Raw genomic sequence first — 12,981 nt, 5'->3', positions numbered from 1 at the left:
CCCGGGAAAGAAAAGCTTGACATATGAGCAGCATTTGAGGAGTCTGTACTCGATGGAGTTTAGAAGGATGAGAGGGATCCCAATGAGACACAATATTGAAAGGCCTGGATAGAGTGGACATAGAGAAGATGTTTCCATTAGTAGGAGAGACTAAGATTCGAGACACAGCCTCAGAATAAAGAGATGACCCTTTAGAACCAATATGAAGAGGAATTTCTTCAGCCAGAGGGTGGTGAATCTATGGGATTCATTGCCACAAAAGGCTGTGGAAACCAAGACATTGAGTGTATTGAAGACAGAGTTAGATAGGTTCTTAATTGGTAAGGGGATCAAAGGTTTTGGGAAAAAGGCGAGAGAATGAGATTGAGAAACAGCTTTTCCCAGCTGCCATCAGACGTTTGAATGGACCTACCTCATATTAAGTTGATCTTTCTTTATACCCTAGCTATAACTGTAACACAATATTCTGCACTCTCTCCTTTCCTTCTCCCCTATGTATTCTATGAATGGTGTGCTTTGTCCATATAGCGCACAAGAAACAATACTTTTCACTGTATCCCAATACATGTGATAATAACAAATCAATTAAAAAAGGAACTTCTGTAGCACCAGATATCGTTCATTCATATGGAGTCAGTGGCATCATGGTAGTGTCGCTGGACTAGGAATCCAGAGATCCAGGGTAATGCTCTCGTTCCAATCCCACCATGAAATAAAAAATGTGGAATTGAGAATCTATTGATGATCATGAAACCATTGTCAATTGTTCTAAAAACCCATTTGGTTCACTAATGTCCTTTAGGGAAGGAAATGTACCGTCCTTACCTGGTCTGGCCTACAAGTGGCTCCAGACCCACAGTAGTTGATTCTTAAAATGCCCTCAGGGATAAGCAATAAATGCTGATAAAAGCTGACCTGCTCATACTGAAATCTGGCAGGAGCTTTGTCAGTTTGTTCTGACGAAAAGTCAATCAGACTCAAAACGCTGGCTCTATTCTCTCTCCACAGATGTTGTCAGCCCTGCTGAGATTTTTTTGATTTGATTTGATTTATTATTATCAGATGTATTAGAATACGGTGAAAAGTATTGCTTCTTGCGTGCTATACAAAGCATACCATTCATAGAGAAGGAAATGAGAGAGTGCAGAATATAGTGTGACAGTCATAGCTAAGGTGTAGAGAAGGATCAACTTAATGCAAGGTAGGTCCATTCAAAAGTCTGATGACAGCAGGGAAGAAGCTCTTCTTGAGTTGTTTGATACATGACTGCAGACTTTTGTATCTTTTTCCTGACAGAAGAAGGTAAAAGAGAGCGTGTCCGGGGTGCCTGGGGTCCTTAATTATGTTGGCTGCTTTGCCGAGGCAGTGGAAAGTGTAGACAGAGTCAATGGATGGCAGGTTGGTTTGCGTGATGGATTGAGCTACATTCATGACCTTTTGGCTTTTCTTGGGGTCTTGGGCAGAGCAGGAGCCATACCAAGCTGTGTTACAACCAGAAAGAATGCTTTCTATAGGCAACTGTAAAAGTTGGTGAGAGTCATAGCTAACATTCCAAATTTCCTTAGTCTTCTGAGAAAAGCATTGGTGGGCTTTCTTAACTATAGTGTCGACATGGGGGAACCAGCACAGGTTGTTGGTGATCTGGACACCTAAAAACTAGAAGCTCTCAACCCTTTTTACTTTGTCCCCATTGATGTAGACAGGGGCATGTTCTCCTCTACGCTTTCTGAAGTCGATTTTCTCTTTTTTCTGTTTTTGTGTGAGCAATAAATGCTGGTCCAGCCAGCAATGCCCACATCCCATGAATGAATAAAAAAAATTTAGGTATCCAAATGAGCTTACTGTTAGTTTCTGATATTCTGCACTGTAAACTCAACTAATCAGTTATAGTTCTGGGTCCTGATGATTACATAAAAAACATACAAACTAGAAGCAGGAGTAGGCCATTGCTTCTAAGTATACAAGATAAATAACTTGTACTTTCAGTAAGAGATGAATTTATCCCTGAAATTTGCATGAATCTACAAGTGGTTATGTGGGACTAAAGCACAGGTGAGAAGGTGGGTAGGTGAAGTTGACAGCTGGAATGACCAAGTTTGATGAGTTTACTCTTTTCTATTTGTAGAGACTTGTGAAAATGACGGACAGTTCAGTGAGCCATTTTGTTCGGAACTGGAGTTTAATTTCTACCAATAGTTACATTAAAGCTGATGAGAATTCTGGTCTAAACTTGCTGTCCAAGTTGAGGGTTTACTTTCCCTTGCTACACCAGCTCCCTAAGGCTGCTGCTTGTTGTAGCAATGAAGATTCTTTCTTTAAGTTGTGGAGTTCCCTTTGATAAGTTAGTTTCAGTGGAAGGATCAGTATTGGAAGAAGGACTTCCAGATTCTTACCAGATACGGTCTCTGTTGACAGGGTCATCAAACCAAAGGATGTATAAAGCTAATCCTCCAACCACAACAGCATGAATCGTGGAAACACATCTAAAGAGACACAGTAAGAAATAACTAAAGACAATGATCACAAGTTTAAATCAAGTCCACATGTTATGTCAAAGTGAAGCTTGCTCAGGGGACCGCACACACACGAAGAATAACTGTGCACCAAGGTTACCATTTCTTCATAATCCTTAATCGTGCCTGATTTCTTCATAGGAAAATAATTATCTGATCAAATTGGCAACACCTCGATATGGGCAGCTTGATATTACCTCCATATTGACACCTATATTATTTCATAATTAATTGTTTTTCAACAATGGAGAGATTTTAGTGGTTAAGTTTAAAATTCACCTGATAGAAATATGGGCATTAAAATTGTTTTATCATTTGAAAACATAAGAACTAGGTGCAGGGGTAGGCCATCCGGCCCCTCGAAACTGCTCCACCATTCAATAAGATCATGGCTGATCGTTTTGTGGACTCAGCTCCACTTACCCACCTGCTCACCATAACCTTTAATCCTTTACTGTTCAAAAATTTATCTATCCTTGCCTTAAATACATTCAATGAGGGAGCCTTAACTGCTTCACTGGGCAGGGAATTCCACAGATTCACAACCCTCTGTGTGAAGAAGTTCCTCCTCAACTCAGTCCCAAATCTGTTCCCCCTTATTTTGAGACCATGCCCCCTAGTTCTAGTTTCATCTGCCAGTGGAAACAACTTCCCTGCTTCTATCTTATCTATTCCTTCATAATCTTATATGTTTCTATAAGATCTCCCCTCATTCTTCTGAATTCTAATGAGAATAGACCCAGTCTACTCAATCTCTCCTCATAAGCCAACCCTTTCAACTCCAGAATCAACCTAGTGAATCTCCTCGGCACCCCTCCAGTGCCAGTATATGCTTTCTCAAGCAAGGAGACCAAAACTGTACACAGTACTCCAGGTGTGGCCTCACCAGCACCTTATACAGCTGCAACATAACCTCATTGTTTTTAAACTCCATCCCTCGAGCAATGAAGGACAAAATTCCATTTGCCTTCTTAATTACCTGTTGCACCTGCAAACCAACTCTTTGTGATTCTTGCACAAGGACACCCAGATCCCTCTACACAGTGATCAAATACATATCATTGAAATAACTGAGATAACATTGTGCATTTGAAGCAATATTGGATTGTTACAGTAAAAGTCTTAAGCTGTGAAATTTTGTGATTCTTTGTGATGGTCCCTGGAAAATCCATATCTTCTTTTAAAAGCCAATAGTCTCTTAAGGGATAGTAACAAATGCAATTAAGATAATTCATGAGGAGGCAGTTGAAGCGAACAATTTGATAGGAGGACAATGTAATCAGAGTGCAGCCATTAACCCCAAGAAAAGATATGGATGTGTCACCAAGGACTGGCAAGATACGAAACCAGCAAAATCATGGTGATTACGATTGATGTCCTTGTGTGTAATAACCATTAAAAGATTGGCTCAAAGTGAAAGCAAATTCCTGATTTTCTGTTTATTTTTCTTTTGAAGTATCTGGTCATCAGTTTGATAACATTTCCATTCAAATAAACATGAAAATTAGGAGCACAGATAGGCAATTTGGCCCTCGAACCTGCTCTGCCATTTGATAAGATCATGTCTGATCTGACTGCGGCCTCGAATCTACCTCCTGTCTGCTCCCTAGACCCTTTGTCTATCAAGGATCTGTCCAACTCCACTTTAAATATATTCAATCACCCGACCTCCACTGTTCTCTAGAGAGTAGAATTCCACAGGCTAATAATCAAAAGGAAGGAAAAAACATTCTCATTTTTGTTTAAATTTGGTGAGAACAATATTCTTGGCTGTCCCTCTCCCAGTGTGGGCTGTCTCATACGTGTTGTGAGCCAGCTGGGCCTGTAGTGATGGAAGATCAGAGGGGATGGAGCAGATGGTGGATGAGATGTGTGCTTCCTGTGTGTGTGGTTAGCCCTCCGCTGAAGGGCTAGCGAATGGAGCAGGAACATCATGATAATTGGGATAGTGGTGATGTGAGAGTCCCCATGAGAAAGCACGTGTTGATATTGGTTCTCCATGGTTACCAGCCACACTGAACTCTTGATTAATGGTCACCCTGGCCAGTGACGTGAAGCTGCTGTGACTCCTTGAGCCATCTCCTGGGTACAGAACATGATTGTGCGCTCAGACACCTTGGATTAAGACTTTGAACAGTTTGGATTCTGCCAGGATCACTCATTTCCTGACTTTATTACAGCTTGGTTCAAACATGGCCAAAAAACTGAACTCCAGAGGTGAGGTGAGAGTGAATGGCCTTGACATCAAGGCAACATTTGATCAAGTGTGACATCAAAGGTGCGTCGGTCCACCTTGTTGTCTAACGAGGGGCATACACACAGTGGGTCGTGCGTGAGCTGCTCTTGGATGTTTCGAGAGTAGCCTAGTACTTTGTGTCGTTTGTGTACGCTTACAACTGGACCAGATGCTGGGCACCACAACAGCTCAGTGACTATCACTGCTAGCTGTGCAGATACATGGATTTGGGCCGGTGTCTGTGGGAGTTTGCGCATTCTCCCCGTGCTTGCATGGGTTTCCTCCGGGTGCTCCGGTTTCCTCCCACACCCCAAAGATGTGCTTTAGGTTGATTGGTGTAACAAATTGTCCCTAAATGATTCTCCCCTTAATCTGGTTTCCAATGGGGGTACCATAGGCATAGACATGGGTCAAGGGTGGAGGAGGAAAACACATTGTTAAGATGGCGGCGTGGGCTTGTTGGGCTGAAGGGCCTGTTTCCCGTGCTGGGTTGTTCTTTGTTCAAAGAGCCCCAGCAAAACTGAGTCAGTGGGAAATGGAGGAAAACACTCCTAGTCAAAAGGAAAAGGAAGCATTTGTCAAAGCTAGGAGGCTGGGAACATACGAAGCAAGTGTGGAATACAAGGAAAGTAGAAAGAAACTTAAGCAAGGAGTAAGAAGAGCTAAAAGGGGTCATGAGAAAGCATTAGTCAGCAGGATTCAGGAAAATCTCAAGGCTTTTTACATATATATAAAGAGCAAGAGCATAGCCAGGGAGAGAGTTGGCCCACTCAAGGACAGGGGAGGTAATCTATGCATGGAGCCAGAGGAAATGGGCGAGGTATTAAATGAGTACTTTGTGTCAGTATTCACCTAAGGACTTGGTGGATGATGAGTCTGGGAAAGGGTGTGTAGATAGTTTGAGTCATGTTGAGATCAAAAAGGAGGAGGTTTTGGGGTTCTTGAGAAACATCAAGGTAGACAAGTCTCCAGGGCCTGATGGGATATACCCCAGAATACTGAGAGAGGCAAGGGAGGAAATTGCTGGGGTCTTGAGAGAAATCTTTGTATCCTCACTGGCTCAGAGGGATCTGGGAATACAGGTACAGAATTCCCTAAAAGTGATATCACAGGTGGATAGGGTCGTAAAGAGTGCTTTTGGTACATAAGAACATAAGAACATAAGAAATAGGAGCAGGAGGGGACCATCTAGCCCTTCGAGCCTGCCCCGCCATTCAATAAGATCATGGCTGATCTGAAGTGGATCAGTTCCACTTTCCCGCTTTCTCCCCATAACCCTTAATTCCCCTGTCTATCAGAAACCTATCTACCCATGACTTAAATATATTTAGCAAGGTAACCTCCACCACTTCAACGGGCAGAGAATTCCAGAGATTCACCACCCTTTGAGTGAAGAAGTTCCTCCTCAACTCTGATCTAAACTGCCTTCTCCTTATCTTAAGGCTGTGTCCTCTAATCGTGCTATCCTTTCTAAGCGGGAAGAATCTCTCTACCTCTACCCTATCAAACCCCTTCATTCTCTTATACGTCTCTATAAGATCCCCTCTCATCCTTCTAAACTCCAACGAGTACAGACTCAGTCTATTTAGTGTCTCCTCATAGTCCAACCCCCTCATCTCCGGTATCAGCCTAGTGAACCTTCTCTGCACTCCCTCCAAGGCCAAAATATCCTTCCACAAGTGCGGCGACCAAAACTGCACACAGTACTCCAGTTGCGGCCTCACCAGTACCCTGCACAGTTGCAGCAAGACCTCCCTACTTTTATATTCTATCCCCCTCGCTATAAAGGCCAGCATCCCATTCGCCTTCTTGATCACCTGCTGTACCTGCAGACTGGGTTTTTGCGGCTCATGCAAAAGGACCCCCAGGTCCCTCTGCACCGTAGCATGCTGCAGCTTTTCGCCTTTTAAATAATAATCCCTCCTACTATTACTTCTGCCAAAGTGGATAACCTCACACTTGCTAACATTATACTCCATCTGCCAGGTCCTCGCCCACTCGCTCAGCCTATCTAGATCCCTCTGCAGACTTTCCACACCCTCCGCACAGTTTGCTTTTCCACTCATCTTCGTGTCATCAGCAAATTTCGTTACCCTACACTCAGCTCCTCCTCGAGATCATCTATATAAATGGTAAATAGCTGAGGCCCCAGCACCGATCCCTGGGGCACTCCACTCGTCACCAACCGCCAATCAGAATAGCACCCATTGATACCAACTCTCTGCTTCCTATTAGACAGCCAATCCTCTATCCACGCTAACACCTTATCCTCAACTCCATGCCCCCTAACCTTCTGAAGCAACCTTTTATGAGGCACCTTATCAAACACGTTCTGGAAATCTAAAAACACCACATCTACCGGTTCCCCTCTGTCTACCACACTAGTCACATCCTCATAGAAATCCAATAAATTCATCAAACACGACTTCCCCTTAACGAATCCGTGTTACATTGGCCTTTATAATTCGGAGTATCGCGTATAAAAGTTGGAGTGTTATGGTAAGGTTATATAAGGCATTGGTGAGGCCGAATTGAGAGTATTGTGTACTCCGTGTACTGAAAATGTTGGACTGAAGGGCCTGTTTCCCGTGCTGTGTTGTTCTTTGTGTACAGTTTTGGTCACCTCGTTACAGGAAGGATGTAAATAAGGTTGAAAGAGTGCAGAGAAGGTTCACAAGGATGTTGCCGGGATTTGAGAAGCTGAGTTACAGAGAGAGATTGAATAGGTTAGGACTTTATTCCCTGGAGCGTAGAAGAATGAGGGGAGATTTGATAGAGGTGAATAAGATTTTGATGGGTATAGATAGAGTGAATGCAAGCAGGCTTTTTCCACTGAGACAAGGGGAGAAAAAAACCAGAGAGCATGGGTTAAGGGTGAAAGGAGAAAAGTTTAAAGGGAATATTAGGGGGGGGGCTTCTTCACACAGAGAGTGGTGGGAGTGTGGAATGAGCTGCCGGATAAAGTGGTAAATGCGGAGTCACTTTTAATATTTAAGCTTGGACGGGTCCATGGATGAGAGGGGTGTGGAGGGATATGGTCCAAGTGCAGGTCAGTGGGACTAGGCAGAAAAATGGTTTGGCACAGACAAGAAGGGCCAAAAGGCCTGTTTCTGAACTGTAATTTTCTATGGTTCTATGGCTACAGGGGAGGTCCCAGAAGATTGGAGAATAACCAATGTTGTTCCCTTGTTTAAGAACATAAGAAATAGGAGCAGGAGTAGGCCATCTAGCCCCTCGAGCCTGCCCCGCCATTCAATAAGATCATGGCTGATCTGTTGTGGCTCAGTTCCACTTTCCCGCCTTCTCCCCATAACCCTTAATCCCCTTGCCTATCAAAAACCTACGTACCCGCGTCTTAAATATATTTAGCGAGGCAGCCTCCACCACTTCAACGGGCAGAGAATTCCAGAGATTCACCACCCTTTGAGTGAAGAAGTTCCTCCTCAACTCCGTTCTAAACCGGCCCCCCCCCCTTTATCTTGAGGCTGTGCCCTCTAGTCCTACTGTCCTTTCTGAGCGGGAAGAGCCTCTCCACCTCTATCCTATCCATCCCATTCATCATCTTACATGAATCAATGAGATCTCCCCTCATTCTTCTCTTATGTTCTTATGTTCTAAACTCTAACGAGTACAAGCCTAGTTTATTCAGCCTCTCCTCATAGTTCAACCCCCTCAACTCCGGTATCAGCCTAGTAAACCTCCTCTGCACTCCCTCCAAGGCCAAAATATCCTTGTGTAAGTGCGGCGACCAAAACTGCACACAGTACTCCAGCTGCGGCCTCACCAGTGCCCTGTACAGTTGCAGCAAGACCTCCCTACTTTTATATTCAATCCCCCTCGCTATGAAGGCCAGCATCCCATTCGCCTTCCTGACCACCTGCTGCACCTGCAGGCTGGGTTTTTGCGACTCATGCACAAGGACCCCGAGGTCCCTCTGCACCGTCGCCTGCTGCAGTTTTTCACCATGTAAGTAATAGTCCTTCCTACCATTATTCCTACCAAAGTGGACAACTTCACACTTGCCAACGTTAAATTCTATTTGCCAGTTCCTGGCCCATTCGCCCAGCCTATCTAGATCCTTCTGCAGACTCTCCACACCCTCCGCACAATTTGCTGTTCCACCAATCTTGGTGTCATCAGCAAATTTCGACACCCTACACTCGGTTCCCTCCTCCAGATCATCTATATAAATGGTAAATAGCTGAGGCCCCAGTACCGACCCCTGGGGCACTCCACTAGTCACCAAAGAAGGGTAGCAAGAATAATCCAGGTAATTACAGGCCAGTGAGCCTTACATCGGTGGTAGGGAAATTATTGGAGCAGATTCTTCGAGACAGAATATATTCCCATTTGGAAACAAGTGGATGTATTAGAAGCAACATGGTTTTGTGAAGGGGATGTCGTGTCTCACGAACTTGATCGAGTTTTTCGAGGAAGTGACAAAGATGATTGAAGGGGGGTAGGGCAGTGAATATTGTCTACATGGACTTCAGTAAGGCCTCTGACAAGGTCCCTCATGGCAGATTGGTGCAGAAGGTGAAGTCGCATGGGATCAGAGGTGAGCTGGCAAGGTGGATACAAAACTGGCTCAAAGAGAGGGTAGCAGTGGAAGGATGCATTTCTGAACGGAGGGCTGTGACAAATGGTGTTCCTCAGGGATCTGTGCTGGTTGTAATATATATATAAATGATTTGGAGGAAAATATAACTGGATTGATGAGTAAGTTTGAGGACAACACAAAGGTTGGTGGATTTGCAGAGAGTGATGAGGACCATCAGAGGATACAGCAGGATATAGATCAGACCTGATCGAAGTCTACAAGATTATGACAGGCATGGACAGGGTGGAAGAGTCAATTACTAGGGGACATAGGTTTAAGGTGTGAGGGTCAAGGTTTAAAGGAGATGTATGAGGCAGACTTGTGCGGAGAGATGGCAGATGGAGTTTACTCTGGACAAACATGAGGTAATGTATTTTGGAAGGTCTAATACAGATAGGAAATATACAGCAAATGGCAGAACCCTTAAGAGTATTGATGGGCAAAGGGATCTGGGTGTACAGGTACACAGGTCACTGAAAGTGGCAATGCAGGTGGAGAAGATAGTCAAGAAGGCATACGGCATGCTTGCCTTCATTTGCCAGGATATTCAGTTTAAAAATTGGCAAGTCACGTTGATGCCTTATAGAACCTTAGTTAGGCTGCACTTGGAATATAGTGTTCAATTCTGGTTGCCACACTCCAGAAGGATGTGGAGGCTTTGGAGAGGGTACAGAAAAGATTTACCAGGATGTTGCCTGGTATGGAGGGCATTAGATATGAGGACAAATTGGAGAAACTTGGTTTGTTCTCACTGGAGCGACGGAGGTTGAGGGGCAACCTGATAGAAGTCTACAAGATTATGAGGGGCATGGACAGAGTGCTTTTTCCCAGGGTGGAAGAGTCAATTACTAGAGGGCATAGGTTTAAGGTGTGAGGGGCAAGTTTTGAAAGAGATGTACGAGGCAGATTTTTTACACAGAGAGTGGTGGGTGGCTGGAACTCATTGCTGGGGGAGGTATGGAAGCGGATACGTTAGTGACTTTTAAAGGGCATTTTGACAAGTACATGAATGAGATGGGAATACAGGTATATGGTCCCTGGAAGCGTAGGGGATTTTAGTTAAGTCAGGCAACATGGTCAGTGCAAGCTTGGAGGGCCGAAGGGCCTGTTCCTGTGCTGTAATTTTCTGTGTTCTTTGATTGGAGTCATACCTGGCACAAAGGAAGATGGTTGTGGTGGTTGGAGGTCAATCATCTCAGCTCCAGGACATCACTGCAGAAGTTCCTCAAGGTAGTGTCCTCGGCCCAACTACATTCAGCTCTTCACCAATAACGTTCCTTTCATCATTTTCACCATTTGCGATTCCTCAGATTATGAATCATGTCCAAATACAGCAAGACCAGGACATTATCCAGGCTGGGGCTGACAAGTGGCAAGTAAGATTTGCGCCACTTAAGTGCCAAGCAAGAGCAACTTTAACAAAGGAGAATCTAACCTTCATTCCTTGACATTCAATGACATTACCATCACTGAATCCCCCATTATCAAGATCCTGAGAGTTACCATTAACAGAAACTGAACGGGACTGGCCATATAAACACTATGGCTACAAGAGCAGATTAGAGACTAGGAATCCTGTGGGGAGTAACCCACCTCCTGACTCCCCAAAATCTGTTCACCATCTATAAAGTCAGACCTGTGATGGAATACTCTCCACTCACCTGGATGAATTTAACTGCAACGACAATCAAGAAGCTCAACAGCATCTAGGACAAGCAGCCTGTTTGACTGGCACCCCATGCAAAAGCATTCACTCCCTCCATCACTGATGCATAGTTGCAGCAATATGTACCATCTACAAAATGCACTGCAGGAACTCACCAAGATTACTTAGACAACACCTTCCCAACCCTTACTGCTACAATCTAGAAGGACAGGAGCAGCAGACAGATGGGAACACCACCATAGAAGTTTCTCTCACCATCCTGAATTGGAAATATAACACCATTCCTTTATCGTCGCTGGGTCAAAATCCTGGGTCACACTCCCTAACAGCACTGCGGGTGTACCTGCGTCACGTTGGTTGCAGTGGTTCAAGAAGACAGCTCATCACAATCTATTTAAGGAAATTAGGGATTGGCAATAAATGCTGGTCTAGCCAGCAAAGCCCACATTACATGAACGACTAAAAACAGTGTAAAGGAAACTCGAGTTGTGGTCTCACCAATACTCTGTATCACTACTTTCCTACTTTTAGATCTGATTCTCCTTGAAATAAACATTCTGTTTTTATTCCTAATCATTTGATGTTTTGTATATCAACTTTTTATGATTCATATACCAGGATTTCCAGATCCCTTCCTACAGCAGAGTATTGCAATCCATTTCTATTTAAATAAGATATTGCTTTTCTATTCTTCCTGCCAACATGGACATTGTACTCAAACAGAAACAGAAAATGTTGGAAAATCTCAGTAAGTCCGTCAGCATCTGTGGGGAGACAATAGAGCCAAAATTTCAAGTCTGGATGACTCCATTTGGCAAGCCTGAGTATTCAAATAATTGCAATGGATTTTCCATCATGTCCTGAATGTCATGAATAAGATGCATGTACACAACTCAAGGTATGTTACAAGTTTTTCTAAACTTGTCACTGCAAAAATCTTTTTGCTATTTATGACGTTGTTGAAGAATTTAATAAAGTTCTTGCTTTTTTTTTAGAAAGAAATGAGTTTTTTTATTAAATGAGTGTACAGTTATCAGTATTATGCAAGTACCCATGTGGACATTGGACCTGCTTGATGCATTTTCCAGGTTTATTCTGCATGGACCTTGTTTCTATTGCTTAAGGAAGTAGATCCTTATCTTTTAAATTCCACAAGTGTCAATAATTTTCTCTGGTAATGAGTTTACTGCTGGAATTCACGCCAAAGTCCAACTCACACCAATGTGCTCACTTTCTCCCCAGTCTTCCAGCTGCATGAGTGTTCCACAAAATTAATTTAGGGAACAGTCACTGCAAAAGCATGAAACTTTTGGAAAATCATTAAAGAGACTGTTTCTGTCTCAGCTGGAGTACTGTGTTCAATTCTGGGCATCATTCTCTAGGAAGGATGTCAAGGCCATGGTGAGGGTGCAGACAGACTCACTGAAATGATACCAGGAACAAAAAATGTAGTAAAGTGTCGAGTAAAGGAAGTTTGTGTTTCTCAGCCTGACATATCTAACCACAATTTCTATTTATTTAGGATTTTTAACTTAGTAAGATGCTTCACGGGAACAGTATCCAACAAGGTTTGACAGCAAACCACATAAGAAGATATTAAGACAGGTGACTAGAAGTTTAATCAAAGAGATAGGCTTAAGGAGCATCTTAAAAGGAATCTGGGATAGAGAGGAGGAAAGATTTAAGGTAGGAATTCTAGAACTTAGAGTCTAGACCAGTGATTCCCAACCTTTTATCTGTCATGGCACACCTTTATATTACAACAATTTTGAAGCACATCTCCATTACTCTCCAACTGAACTGCCCTCAAACAAATCTCTCATCTCTAAAACCTCATAGAAGCACATCAATGAACAATTTAATGTTATTTTCATTGCTTAGGAAGTTTCCAATGGAAGCATTATCATCATTTGTGTTGAAGTGCAACATTTTATTCAAAATATACACAATTTTAAAAGTGTTTAGG

General features: G+C 43.3%; 1 protein-coding gene across 1 annotated transcript in view; it reads right to left on the bottom strand.

The window, feature by feature from the left end:
- tlcd4b (TLC domain containing 4b) overlaps window positions 1-12,981 on the bottom strand; it is a 64,694-nt gene that overhangs the window by 38,275 nt on the left and 13,438 nt on the right. The window contains exon 3 of the mRNA XM_080216750.1: window positions 2,394-2,483. Coding sequence (XP_080072876.1) covers window positions 2,394-2,483 — 90 coding nt within the window. The remainder of the gene's footprint in view (window positions 1-2,393; window positions 2,484-12,981) is intronic.

The sequence above is a fragment of the Carcharhinus amblyrhynchos genome, chromosome 33 (genome assembly GCF_965287045.1).
Source record: "Carcharhinus amblyrhynchos chromosome 33, sCarAmb.v2.hapA, whole genome shotgun sequence".
In the NCBI taxonomy this organism is placed as follows: domain Eukaryota; kingdom Metazoa; phylum Chordata; class Chondrichthyes; order Carcharhiniformes; family Carcharhinidae; genus Carcharhinus; species Carcharhinus amblyrhynchos.
The sequence above is the reverse complement of the archived record's forward strand: the minus strand, read 5'-3'. Positions and strand labels throughout refer to the sequence as shown.